Source organism: Hippopotamus amphibius, chromosome 16, assembly GCF_030028045.1.
Source record: "Hippopotamus amphibius kiboko isolate mHipAmp2 chromosome 16, mHipAmp2.hap2, whole genome shotgun sequence".
Lineage (NCBI taxonomy): Eukaryota > Metazoa > Chordata > Mammalia > Artiodactyla > Hippopotamidae > Hippopotamus > Hippopotamus amphibius.
The window spans coordinates 64,147,990-64,162,213 of NC_080201.1; the positions used below are offsets into that span (position 1 = coordinate 64,147,990).

A 14,224-nucleotide genomic window follows, 5' to 3' on the forward strand; every position below is an offset into this window, starting at 1 on the left:
TGTGCTGGTGATGACATCAGTGGTCTTCTTACACAACCAACAGAGGAAAAGGATTCTTGCTCTTTTTCTCTTCTGAGAAGGGAGATACTGTCATACTCCAGGGGAGGGGCTCAGCCTGGAGAACACAGTTCTCCAGCTACGCTTTTCACTGTTATTATTATTAGATATTTGTTTCTATTATTTTGGCATATCCTTATTCTCCACCAGCATGTAAGGTCCATGAAGTTAAGAACCGTGTCTGTCTTGTTCAGCAGTATGATTGATACATGATAAGTGTTACAAAATCTGTACTGAGTTTATGAATATGTGACAGGAGACAGAGCAGCAGATAAACTAAGAGTCATGACCATCCTGCCTGTTGTAAGAATGTATTAAGAAAAAGAAATGTAACATGCAAAATATTGGTGAGCTTATACGATTGGTGAACTAATGTCAATGCACTTGCATATCAGTCATTTATACACACATTTGAGATCTCATGTATCATTGGAATTACCATATACAATATAACTTAAAAAATCCACTTTCTAGTTCCTCATACAAGGAGCTTGGAAGTCACCCCTCTGTCCTAACAACAAGTAAAACATTGAATAGACTGAAAATTCTTGGATGAGTAAGAGAGGTGAGAAAGCTAGGGGACATCACTGTGTCTACCACTGAAGAGACAGCAGGTGAGTAGAGGAAATCAGGACTTCTTGGAGCAGAGACTCATGAGCAGAAACACCTTGGAAACAAGCCCTGGGGTAGGCAAACCTTCATTCTAATCGATGGATTGATGGGGGCTTGGTGTGTAGAAGTCTGACAGCTGGAAACTCCAAGCAGAGCAGTCATAGCAGGATCCACACAGTTCTGTAAGTTTGATGATATTTCTCTCAGTAAATATCAGAGAAGAATCAAACCCCTTGTGCTTCCATTCGGGGAAGAGGAAAAGAAACTATTTTGAAATACACCAGAGCACTGGGTTCTTCTTAACCAGGTCTGCCTTCATGAGAAGGTAGTTAACTACAACCTAACCAGCTGGGGTTTTCACAGAGCCTGACTGACCTGGGAAGGGAAATACCCGACTCCAGCCCACTCTAGCCATCCTGTCCCACCCAAGGGGCAGAAAAAACAGAGAAACCGCTGTGATGTTCACAGGCCAGAGGCACAGGCTCACTGAGAGACTGAGACCCACTCACAGGATATAGCAGCTTCCTCTCTGCCCACACCTCACCACCTCCTCACTAAAGGTTTACTAACAGTAGTTCCTTTCACCTGGTACATCATGTCCAGGTATCAGGAAAAGATTACTAGGCATACTATGAGGCAAAAGAAAAAACTGAAACAGTGTGAAGACACAGAGGAAGCACCAGATCCAAATATGACAGGAATGTTGGAATTAAAGTTGGGGAATGTAAAACAACTATAGTTCATATACTAAGGACTCTAATGGATAAAGTAGACAGCCTGCAGGAACAGATGGGCAATGTCAGCAGGGAGCGGGCATTCTAAGAGAGAACCAGAAAGAAATGCTGGAGACCAAAACACTGTCACAGAAAAGAAGAATGCCTTTGATGGGCGTGTTAGTGGACTGGAGGACACTGATGTGGATGGAATCTCTGAGCTTGAGGACCTATCAATAGAAACCCGCAAACGGAAAAGCCAGGCAAACAGAGACTGAAAAAAACAGAAAACAGAATATGCAAGGACTGTGTGAGAACTCCCAAGGGTGTAACATACGCGCCCATGGATCACTAGAAGGGAGGAAGACAGAAAGAAACAGAGGAAACATTTGAAAGAATAGTGATTGAGAATTTGCCTAAATTGATGACATAGATCCAGGAAGCTCAGAGAACCCCAAGGAGGATAAATGCACTTTGCTGCTCCCCCCAATCCCCTTAGACCTAGGCATATCAGATTGAAACTGCTATATTTTCAAACACAAAGAAAAATTCCTGAAGGAAGCCATAGGCAAAAAATCCTTATCTTACCTATAGAGGAACAAAGTTAATAATGACGTCCAACTTCTCAGAAACCAAGCAAGCAAGGACGAGAGTGGAGTGAAATGTTGACACTGTGAAGAGAAAAAAAATCCAGCCTCGAATTCTCTACCATGTAAAAATATCCTTCAAAAACTGAGAAATAAAGACATTTTCAGAGAATGTAAAATTGAGGGACTTTGTTGTCAGCAGACTGCTTTGCAAGAAATGTTTAAAGAAGTTTTTTAGGGACTTCCCTGGTGGCACAGTGGTTGAGAATCCGCCTGCCAATGGAGGAGACATGGGTTCGATCCCTGGTCTGGAAAGATCCCACATGCCGTGGAGCAAGTAAGCCCATGCACCACAACTATTACTAAATATATGACTTGAATCTCATGCCCAGTAAATCCTCATAGTACCTGAAACCCTGAAACGCCCCTCATTTCCCCTACATCACCCCTCTAAGTGCCCTTGCACCTCTCCTCCCACAAACACGGCCCACGGCCTCCTTCCTGTGGGGCTGAGAGTTTCCTGGGTGAGTGATGAGGCCAATCCTCCTGGGTGTACATTTCCTGGGACACAGAGACCAGCCCCACAGGTGAGTACCTCCCTGACACTCACAGCCATGACCCAGAACAGCAGAAGGACACACCCATCCCCACACAATCCAGGACCCCCAGCCACCCCCCCCCCCCAGTCATACACAGGCACCAGCACAGCCAGAGTCAGACACCACCCACAGAAGGTGCCCCTGTGCTGTGACAGGGATGCACACCCCGGTGCCTGCCGCCCTGCGGAGCCTCTCTTCACCCGCAGGTGTGGGGACCAGTGTGGGCAGGTCAGCTTCCCTGGATCTGGACAAGCTGGTGCAAACCATTCTTGAAAGACAAAGGGAGTGACCCTGAAGCCCTATTTTCCAACAACATTTCTGATGACACAGCTCTGTTTCACTGAAACAAAATTTAAGGAGTTGTTTCTCTCTCTCGTGTCCTGAGCACTTTTGTTCCACTAGCTTCCTTGTAACTTCTCGGTTTTCTAACTCCTGTGACTAAAAATGCACACAATACAGTAGAGGCAGTCCCAGGAATTAATGTGATGCTGAACCAGCAGAGGAGAGTGTCACTCACCTCATCCCAGGTGAGCTCAGAACTCAGGGCTGGTCTGTGGAGACCTCCTAAGAAAATGAGGAAGTCCTGCTAAGAGAGCACATCGCATGCCCAGGACAGTGGACAAAGGAGTCGGGAACATGGCCCTGGACAGAGGGACACAGGGAGAGCTGGGGAGGGTGGGACCGCATTGCTTCTATTGTAGAATCTCTAAATCTTTTCTCAGAAATTTCCTCTCTGTCTCAGCTGTGATGACCCCTGGAGTCCTTTTCAATATCGGCCTTAGTCTGTCTGAGCTGCTATAACAAAATACCACCCACTGGGTGGATTATAACCACAGAAATTCATTGCTCACAGTTCTGGAGGCTGGAAGTTCAAGATCAAGGCTGCAGCATGGTCCCTGCCTGGTGAGAGTTCCCTTCCTAATTCATGGCTGTCACCTTCTTGTGTCCTCACATGATGGGAAGGGCTATGATAGTCTCTGAGGACTCTTTTATAATGGCACTAATCCCATTGATGAGGACTCTACCCTCATGGCCTGAGCACCTCCCAAAGGTCCACATCCTAATACCATCATCTTTGAGGTTTAAAATATCATTATGTGAATTTTGGGGAGACAGTAACATTCAGACCATAGCATGGCTGAAGGTACATTCCACTGTATTTTCAAACATAAAATGCAATGTTGGATTACCACAGACAGTATTATTCTAATCCTATATCCAATAAAAAAAATACAGGGTGTACATTGCTTATTTTCCAACATTCACAATATCTTGGTGGATTTGAACATGCAATGGTTTTCATCTCACTACAAATTCTTTTTTCCTTCTCCTGCTGCTTCAGGTTAAAATAGGACAGGGGGTATTGCCCCATTTAATTAGAGAAATAAAAATGTTAGTAAAACTGACATACAGAATTTAACAAAAAGGAAGAATGGTCACAGAATATTACACATCCCATTCTAATCTGTTAGGTGCTAGGAAACCAGCAGACGCAAGGCTTGGCACGGATTCCACAGTGATCCCATTGTTGTCAGGAACTCCAGGGCACAGGGATTTGCAGTGAAACTCATGACTCTGGTCCCCCTCAGATACACCCCAGCACAGTCCCGCCTTCTACCTGCCCAGCCAGGGCACGAACAGGGCAGCTCAGGACAAGGCAGGGTGAGCACCTGTCCTGCCCAAGGCTGCTAACCACACAGCTCTGAGCTCCTCTCCTCGTGGAGAGCCCTTCTTTCCTGTTTTCTGCCCTGAGACGGAACACAAGGAAGCACTCACCTGCCTGGACGCGGCTCCAGAGCTCTGTGCAGGGACGTGGCCATCAGGATGGGCCACTGTTATAGGGACGGGGTCCCTGGACCCAATCTCCCCACAGAGGTGCCATCATCATGTCATCTGCAGCACAGCTGACACTGTCTGCATGGAGATTCTGGGGCGTGTCCCATGGGGCGTGTCCCATGAGGAGCACGTCTTACCCCCAGGGCTCGTCCCCCTCATCCACGTCTGGGGAATTGTGACAACTCCGAGCATTTACGGAGAAGATCTACATGAGCAGCTGAGCAGAGGGCAGGGGAAGTTTTCCATGTTCCCTGTGGGAGAATCCAAGTTTAGAGGCAAAGTCATAATTGGGGGGAAGGGACACTCAAAGTGCACCAGGCGCTCCCTTCACTATGGTTCCTGTTGGGCATGTTCCTTCATGGCCTCACGTTTCCAAACTGTTCCAAGGTTTGTCCACACTGATCACCAGCATATGATCTGGAGGCTGGTCTTTCCCAGAGTTTAATTTCCACAACCCTTGATATTTATGGCCTCAGGCTTGTTTCTGGAAAATTCCCCCGTTGAAGCCAGTGTTTCCCTCCTCACAATTCTCAGGTTTCCCTCAAGTCCACATGACCCTACAAGGAGATTGTAATTCGTTGTAAGACACACACAGATCTCTCTCCTTGAGTCTTTCATTGGACCACCAGCCTGTCCTTGTGTTGTGGGCATTTAGAGCTGGAAAAAAGCCTTCCTGGACATGCAGAGAGGGACTAAGAAAAAGCATTAATTAGGAAATATAGAGAGACAACGTTAGAAGGCATTAAATTGATTGTTGGAATCATCAATTGATAGTTGAAAATTGCAACTGATAATTGGTTCTTGGGTACCAGTTCCCTCAGCTGGGAAATAGGTCTGATGTCATTTTTCTGAGAGACCACAGAGCAGAAGGAGCACAATTAATCCTCCCCATTGTGCTCCTTCCACAATGAATTGATGCACTGATGCCAGCAGACATGTCCACATTTCAGGTCCACAGGTTTTAAAAGATAAGTCAGGCAGATAGGACAGCTACTACTTCTTTAAAGTATTCAACTGTGGTCTCTGCTTGGGGAAAATGTGCACAATAATGATTTAATGTGTTGAATGATTGTTCATCCTCAGAATCTGTCCCCACACATTTGAACACATTGAGTTACGGCAGACCCACTGTGTGCCATCCCTAGCACTAGGTAAGGAAGATACTAACAGAAACATTCATGGTCCTGGTTCTGATATTTTAAATGCTAATTAGCTGAAAGATATGATTCATCATAAGACGTTTCACCGAGCTGGTGAAAGGGTCTAGATTTTGGCTGTCCAGCATGGTAGCTCCAGTCCCACGTGGCTAATGAGCACCTGAAATGGGTTCATCAAATGAGAGATGCTTTGATTATAAAATACACACTGGATTTCAAAACATGTGTTCAGATAGATAGTAAACTATCTTGTCAAGAACTTTTCAGAATTGATTATAGCTAGAAATGGCAATATTTGTGATGTTAAAATAATTGACATAGTTTCTTTTCACTTTCATTAATGTGGCTACATGTAAGTTTTGAAGCAGGAAATATATAGGTCCAGAAGAAAAACCCATTAATTACAAAATTGATATAATATACTCATTCTCTATACATGTTCTATAATGGCAACAGTATTAAATTAGAAATCAGAAACAAGAAAATCTGGGAAATCTCCATGTGTGACAATCAAACACCACACTTCTAAACAGAGAGCAAAGATCAAATTTTAAGAGAATTAGAAAATACCATGAACTGAATGAAAATAAAAGCACAACTTACTGAAATGTGTAGATGCAGCTAAATGTTAGAGGCAAATGTAGAACACTGAAAACTTGTATTAGCAAGGATGAAAGTACTGTGATCAGTTATAGAAGCTTCCACTTTAAGTTAGTACACTAAGAGCAATTCACCTTTAGAAGATACAGAAGTAAAGAGTAATAAAAACCATGGTGGCTATCAATAAAGTAGAAAATGGAGAAATAGGAGGTGAAATCAAGATACTTAATGTTGGGTTCCACAAGATCAAGGAAATGGATAAATCTTCATTTACAGTAAGAAAGAAGTAAAGGGAGAGAGAGAACACATTACCTGTAGTATAAGGAATGAAAAAGAGACATCACTACAGACGCTATGGATGTTAACAGGAGAATAAGAGAAAATAAGAGGGTAGAGCCCACAAAACCTTGCAAAATAACATAAAAGGCACTGGCCAGCTCTCCATCACAAAAAGTATTCTAGCTCAAAATGTCAATTTTACTAGTTTTAGAGATGTAACCTTATGAATATGCTATTATTCTCTTGCAATTTTTAAGATTTTTTTTTTTACCCTTGTCCTTTATTAGTTTGAGTATGATAATCTCCAGGTATGGTTTTCTTTGCTTTCATACTTAGGGTTTGTTGAGCTTTTTGGAGTAGTAGATTGACATTTTTAAAAACAAAACTGTGACGTTTTCAGCAGGTACTTCTCCAGTTAATTTCTATCCTTTTCTCTCTCATTACAACTTCCATGACTCCAATTACAAGTATGCTGTAATGCTTGATATTGAGGCACACACCAGTATTACTTTTATTGTCTTTAATTAAAAAAATTGTAGCAAAATACACAAAATGTGAAATTTATCACTGTAACGATTTTTTAAAAACTCTTTATTGGAATATATTTGCTTTACACTCTTGTACCAGTCTTTGAGGTACACCAAAGTGAATCAGCTGCATCTACACATATATCCCCATATCCCCTCCCTCCCACAACTCCCCCCCACCCTCCCCATCCTGGCCCTCCAAGGCATCTTCCATCATCAAGTTGATCTCCTTTTGTTATACAGCAACATCCCACTAGCTATTTTACAGCTGGTACTGTAAATATGTTTATGCTACTCTCTCGCCTTGTCCCAGCTTCCCCTTCGCCCCTCACCCCAGCCCCATGTCCTCAAGTCCATTCTCTACTTCTGTATCTCCACTCTTGCCTGTCACTGGGTTCATCAGTACCATTTCTTCAGATTCCATATATATGTGTTAGCGTACAGTATTTGTTTTTCTCTTTCTGGCTTACTTCACTCTGTATGACAGACTCTGGGTCTATCCACCTCATTACATATAGTTCAATTTCATTCCTTTTTATGGTTGAGTAATATTCCATTGTATATATGTGCCACATCTTCTTTATCCATTCATTTGTTGATGGGCATTTAGGTTGCTTCCATGTCCTGGCTATTGTAAATAGTGCTGAAATGAACATTATGCTACATGTTTCTTTTTGGATCATGGTTTTCTCTGGGTATATGCCCAGTAGTGGGATTACTGGATCATATGGTAGTTCTATTTTTAGTTTTTTAAGGAACCTCAAAACTGTTTTCCATAGTGGCTGTATCAACTTACATACCCACCAACAGTGCAGGAGAGTTCCCTTTTTTCCACACCCTCTCCAACATTTATTGTCTATAGATTTTTTGATGATGGCCACTCTGACTGGAGTGAGGTGATACCTCATTGTGGCTTTGGCTTACATTTCTCTGATGATTAGTGATGTTGAGCATCTTTTCATGTGTTTGTTGGCCTTCTGTATGTCTTCTTTGGAGAAATGTCTATTTAGGTCTTCTGCCCATTTGTGGATTGGGTTATTTGCTTTTTTGGTATGAAGCTGCAGGAGCTGCTTGTATATTTTGGAGATTAATCCTTTGTCCGTTGCTTCATTGGCAAATATTTTCTCCCATTCTGAGGGTTGTCTTCTTGTCTTGTTTATAGTTTCTTTCACTGTGCAAAAGCTTTTAAGTTTCATTAGGTCCCATTTGTTTATTCTTGATTTTATTTCCATGATTCTAGGAGGTGGGTCAAAAAGGATCTTACTTTGATGTATGTCATAGAGTATTCTGCCTATGTTTTCTTCTAGGAGTTTTATAGTGTCTGGCCTTAGATTTAGGTCATGAATCCATTTTGAGTTTATTTTTGTGTGTGGTGTTAGGAAGTGTTCTAATTTCATTCTTTTACATGTAGCTGTCCAATTTTCCCAGCACCATTTATTGAAGAGGCTGTCTTTTTTCCATTGTATTTTCTTACCTCCTTTGTCAACCATTTTTAAGTTCACAAAACAACAGTATTAAGAAGGTGAGTCAAGAATTATCTGCACTCCGCCTATATTAAAACTTCTATAAATTCTACAGCCAAAGTACGGATAATTTTTGACTCACCCTCGTACATTCATGCTGTGGTGCAATCATCACTAATCTACCTCCAGAATTCTCTTTGTTTGCAAAACAAACAATACCTGTTTAGCACCAGTTCCCACCCCCTGGAAACCACCATTCTTTCTGTCTTTATAAATTGGACTCCTTAAGTGTCATATATGGAATCATAGTGTATCTTTCTTTTTGAGATGGGCTCCATTTCACGTAGCACAATATCTTCACGATTCACCCATTTCGTAGCATGTTCAGAATTTCCTTGTCCAAATGTTATCAACAGTCATAATAGTCCAGATCTATCTCAGAATGAGAATAAAACAATATTTCATCTATATGGTTAAAAATAATTAAAGGAAATATTCTACATTTTAGGTGATAAGTTTTAACATTTTTGAAACAGTCCCTATTTGAAGAACTGCAAAATGGGGCAGAAGGAACAGGAGGCTTTTATAGTGTAAAGAATAAAGAACAAGGAAGTAAAAAACAGAGGATATCTGTTTGGCTGGGACCACATACAAAGAGTTGTTTAGGTGAGAAGAAACAAGGAAATAAGTACAGCGTCCAGAGGTGGCTTGGCTATTGGAGGTTGGCTGACTGGATATACTGTGTTTATGACCAAATTTACAGGGAAATGGGCTTCCCTGGTGGCACAGTGGTTAAGAATCTGCCTGCTAATGCAGGGAACACGGGTTCAACCCCTGGTCCAGGAAGATCCCACATGCTGTGGAGCAACTAAGCCCGTGTGCCACAACTACTGAGCTACGGCTTTAGAACCTGCAAGTCACAACTATTGAGCCCACATGCCACAACTACTGAAGCCCGTGCGCCTAGAGTCCATGGTCTACAACAAGAGAAGCCACTGCAGTGAGAAGCCTGCGCACTGTAACAAAGAGTAGCCCCTGTTCATGGCAACTAGAGAAAGCCTGTGTGCAGCAAAAAAGACCCAACGCAGCCAATAAATAAATAAATAAATATATTTTAAAAAGCAAACAGAACATAAAAATTAAAAAAAAACATTTACAAGGAAACAAGATTCAGTGAGCTGACCTAGCACCACTAAATAGAAGCAGCGCCATCGCAGACTAGAAAGATATTTCAACAATATTAATAAAAATAAAATGACTCTCAGGATAAATTGCTTCCCTTTGTTTGTGGTCACCTCCCTATCTTCAATAAAACCTCACATATTCCAGAAATAAATCAAAATTTGATTGGATTAAGGAGGGGCAGTGGAATGTAAATGAGGAGGAAATGGGAACCACATGCAGTAAAAGCCCCTGCAGGGGAAGCTCACTCCACAGCTGAGTGGTCAGTAGAAGCAGGTGGAGGCCACAAGGAGAACCTAGTGGACTTGAGGTGAGTCCACTCTGATGGAATTTCTTCTTCACGTCTTAGATTTCTCCAGAAGGCATATTTGAGAGACCAGGTCTGCAGGACGGAGGCCTTTATTAACCCAGCAAGTGTTGTCTGAGGCCATCTCTGTGTCAGGCAGTGTGTGTGTGTGCATTTAGGGGCACTGGACTGAATACTCTGTCCTGAAAGAAATAAACTGACTTTGATTTTTATACAAAAGCTGGAGAAAGGACAGGGTCTTCATTTTCTTTACCATGCTGTCATGGCTTCCCAGGCTACATAAGATGAAGAATGTCCCCCAATGACCTGATCAACCTCTCAGGTTCTGCCAGGCCTCCTGTCACAGCCAGGTGGGTCCAGCCGGGGGCAGAAGGGTCGGAGCATGACTGGCAACATCTGACAGAAATGGAATACGGCCCACAGAGCTCAAGGTGCTCTTGAAATGACTGCGTGTTTTTCAGTTGTTGAATGACACTGAATACATGCATACATTTTTACTGTTGAAACATGTCTTCTTTCCATAATATACAGAAAAATGAATCTGAAGAGTCACAAATGAACTTTATGTAGTTTATAGCCTCCATCACACACTAAGTTAAGCTTACAGACAATTAAAAAAATTTGGAAATTGATCTGAAGGAACATAATAATTGGTACAGAAATAAACAAGTCCTGAAACCATAACACTAATTCTGGAAATGTAATTTTCCCTGATACAATTTGTGTTAATGATTCATGAGTTGTCCCACAATTTCCTGCTACTCTTTTGTACCAAACGTGTAGCAAACAGGAAAGTTCCCATCCACAGCTGTGTGTACATAAGAATTTTCTACCCATGTTTCCGTAGTCAGAGTTTCATTTGCTTTGCCCTGGATTTATCGGAGGACATCAGTGCCTAGATTTATCACAGGACAGATTCTCAGGCAGCTTTGTGCATCCTCAGTTGGATATGCAGGAGAGAAAAATGGACGCAGTGGCTCCGCAGCAGAAACTTTAGTGAATGTAAACATATGGGATCCATCACCAATGTGATAAAAGGAAACGATCCCAAAATTCATATCCAGGAAAATCCCCACTCGATGTAACCGGGGGCTCACCTTGAGAACAGTGGAAGGCACAGTGTGGGCAGAGAAGACATCTCCATTTCTCAAACTCACAGTCCAGAAGCCAAGATCTGGAGCCAACTGAGTCTTCCCTCGGCGATGCACGGATTCTTTGCAAACGCCCACATCCCACTCTTGGCTGGACCCCACGTCCACCTCCCAGTAATGGCGGCCAGAGGTGAACAGAGGGAATCCCAGAACACAAGTTGTATGGCTGAATCGCTCAGGTCGGGACCTCTTCTTCTGCTTGAAAAACCCACAACGGACAGTTTTCAGGTCCTCAGAAATGATGAGGTACTTGTTGGCTGTGTCAGTATCCAAGGTCACATCCACTGTAGAAAGAAAAATAAGCAAGTACATACACTAGACACTACAATTCATGGCTTCTGAAAAGTCCCAAATATCTCATTCACCTTCACTTCTTTAACTCTACACTTCTTTCCTAAGTAGAAGTTTCCTGGGGAAGATTCCCTGACCCAGATGAGATCCAATTCCAGGTATAGAATGAATGATTAAAATGGAACTACTCTTTCTGATTCACACTGATGTTTTCTTTACATTAATTGGGTTATTTGATTAAAGACTTCTCTTCAGTAGATGATATACGTGAAAAAAAGGGTCCATGGGTGTTGATTTCTCTCAAAATTTTCCATTTGACACAGACTGTCAAAATATAAACATCAAATATACATTTGAATGATGGTGATTTTACGTATAGGAGACTAATTTTGAATTAGTAAGAATTTTTTTTCTTCTTTTTGCATCTACCTTGTTTGTTTAGAGTTATTGAATAGGCAATTGCATTCCAGTCCTTTACATTCTCTGGAGTTACAGAAAAATATAAAAAAAAAAACATGCTAGGAGTCTTCGGATGAGATGAGTTAACTCTGGAAGTCAAGATAGAGGAAGGGATTCCTGTGGACATGGGTAAGGATGTGCTGGGATCTTGTAGCAACTTAGACCCAGAACCCGATGGCGCAGTGCTCAGAGGGCCAGGTAAACTGGAGAAGAAGGACTATGTATTGGCGACATTTCCAACCAACCCTGTGATGAGGATGGGTGCATAGGCCTGCCTGTCCTAATGTGACCATGTGGATGGATCCACAGAGGCCTGAAAAGTAAACCCTCTGGACCAAAGGCCAATGATTTCACTTGGCTCCCTTATAACATGGCTCTTTGTGACATGCTCAGACTTTCTGACCATTGGAGAAAACTTGTGAAGGCTTGTCAAGTTACTGTGACAGGTTTCACCATCATGAATACAGGTTTGCATGGAGCAAAATGGAAACTAACTCAAGGAGCAAAGCGTTTGGTTACTTCTCTGATGACACTGCAGTCTGGAAGCTATCAGAGCACAATCATCACACACTTCACACCCAAGGCATCACCTGTTGATTACAGGACCCATCACAGGAGGTGGGGAACGGTGATGGGATGAGAATGTGACCCTCTCCAATGAGCCTGGGAGCTCTGTCCTCGCATTCTGAACTAACCCATTAGACACACAGCTGAGCTGTGATAAATCCCCTTCACTCATGGTTCTGAGCCTGAATCAGGCATCTCAGGTCCAGGTCAGGGAGGGAAGTGCATGCTGAAGTGCTCAGGTCTAGACTTGGCAATGGGACTGAAACCTACAGTCATGACCACGCACACCTTTACCATCCTTTTCCCCCAGGGGGCTTGTGCTTTAAATATTCCTTGTCTACACTCACTGTGCACAGAATCACCTGAGGCTTTTAAACAGTGCATATCTCTGGGATCACTGCCAGGAGGGTTCAGATTCACTAGGTGCAGGGGCCTGTTACTCAGAGTGTGGTCCGTGAACTTGCAGCATCCGCACCACTGGAGCTCACATCAGAAACCCAGATATATAGTTCAGCCCAGAGCTCCAGAAAGAGGACCTGCATTTAAACTGGATGGCCAGGGAATTTATACATCCTCAAATTTGAAAAACCATATTGTGGTGCAGTACCGCCCAAAGAAACACAATGGGAGCCCTGTGTGTATTTTAAACTTTCTTACATGTTTAAAAATAACAACCACATATAATTGATTTTAATAATACATTCTATTTCCTCCAATAAATCCAAATCTGATTTCTACTTGTGGCAATCACCACATTTCAAGTGATCAGGAGCTACCAGTGGCCATTGGAAATATTCCAATGTACTTAATCTTGGATAGCGCAGGACTAGCGCATGGCCTAAATATTATCTTTTCTTAAAAATTTAGATAGTTTTTGTCTATATTTACAGATGAGAACACTGTTGCTTGTAAAGAATAAAAATTTCAGGTGCCAGAATTCAGTGAGTGCCCTTATTTAGTGGAGAGCTTGTGAAAAGGTGCTTTTTCCAGGGCCCTTTGTGGGTTGGGGGCAGGTTGTACCGATGTCTTACCTTGGAACTTCCTTATCCTTGGGTTCATCTGGAGAACAGCTCTCAGCTGGGGCTCTAACTCCTTAACCTTTGAAACCAGAGCTCCAAGCTTGAGAGCACGCCTCAGGTCACTCTTTTGTGAGGCCACAGAGCAGTTGGGGCACAATAAACCCTCCCCATTGGGCTCCTTCTTCAGTGAATCGAGGCATTGGAAGCAGCAGACGTATCCACATTTCAGGTACACGGGGTTTTCAAGATAAGTCAGGCAGACCATACATTTACTTGCTTCTTTAAAGTGTTCCGCCATGGGTCCTCTATGGGGAAAATGTGCATGAGATTGGAATTTCCATGAGTTGAATGGATACTGTTCCCTGGGGCAATTTTATCCTTACGTTCACAGTGACTTGAAATCATTATTACTATGTAATGAATACATAAGTACAAATATCAATGACTCACAGCCCTGAAGTTCTGATTTTTGAAATGCTGTTTGGAATGAAGGACACGATTCATCCTTGGGGTATAATTTAGATGGTGAGAGGGTACACGCTATATCTGAGCCGTCAGATACAGTGTCCGCCAGACATTGCGGCTACTGAGCACCTGAGGTGGGGCTTATCCGTATTGGAAGGTGTTGTGAGTGTCAGATGCACATTCAGTTTGGAAGACACGATGAGAAAAAGACAACATAAATGATCTCCTTGAGAACTTCCAAAAGTTGATGAAGGAAAGATAAAAATCAAACGATCATCTCAACTGATGCAGAAAAAGCATTTCACAAAATACAATATCCATTCCTAATAAAAACCCTCATCAACGTGAGCACA

At 42.5% G+C, this 14,224-nt stretch overlaps 1 protein-coding gene across 1 annotated transcript; it reads right to left on the reverse strand.

The window, feature by feature from the left end:
• Nucleotides 1–10,794: 10,794 nt before the first annotated feature.
• On the reverse strand, nucleotides 10,795–13,704 carry LOC130838521 (ret finger protein-like 4A). The gene is made up of 2 exons (XM_057711741.1): nucleotides 13,419–13,704; nucleotides 10,795–11,354 (listed from the first exon to the last, which is right to left on the reverse strand). Exons 1-2 carry the CDS (start codon nucleotides 13,702–13,704, stop codon nucleotides 10,795–10,797), a joined length of 846 nt encoding a protein of 281 aa, XP_057567724.1.
• Between the last annotated feature and the right edge of the window lie 520 nt (nucleotides 13,705–14,224).

Excerpts from the sequence above, each read along its gene's own strand:
- LOC130838521 (XM_057711741.1), bottom strand. The coding sequence starts at position 13,704 with ATGGCGGAACACTTTAAAGAAGCAAGTAAATGTATGGTCTGCCTGACT. Across the intron at positions 11,355-13,418 it reads AAGGATAAGGAAGTTCCAAG|TGGATGTGACCTTGGATACT; the intron begins GTAAGACATCGG and ends TTCTTTCTACAG.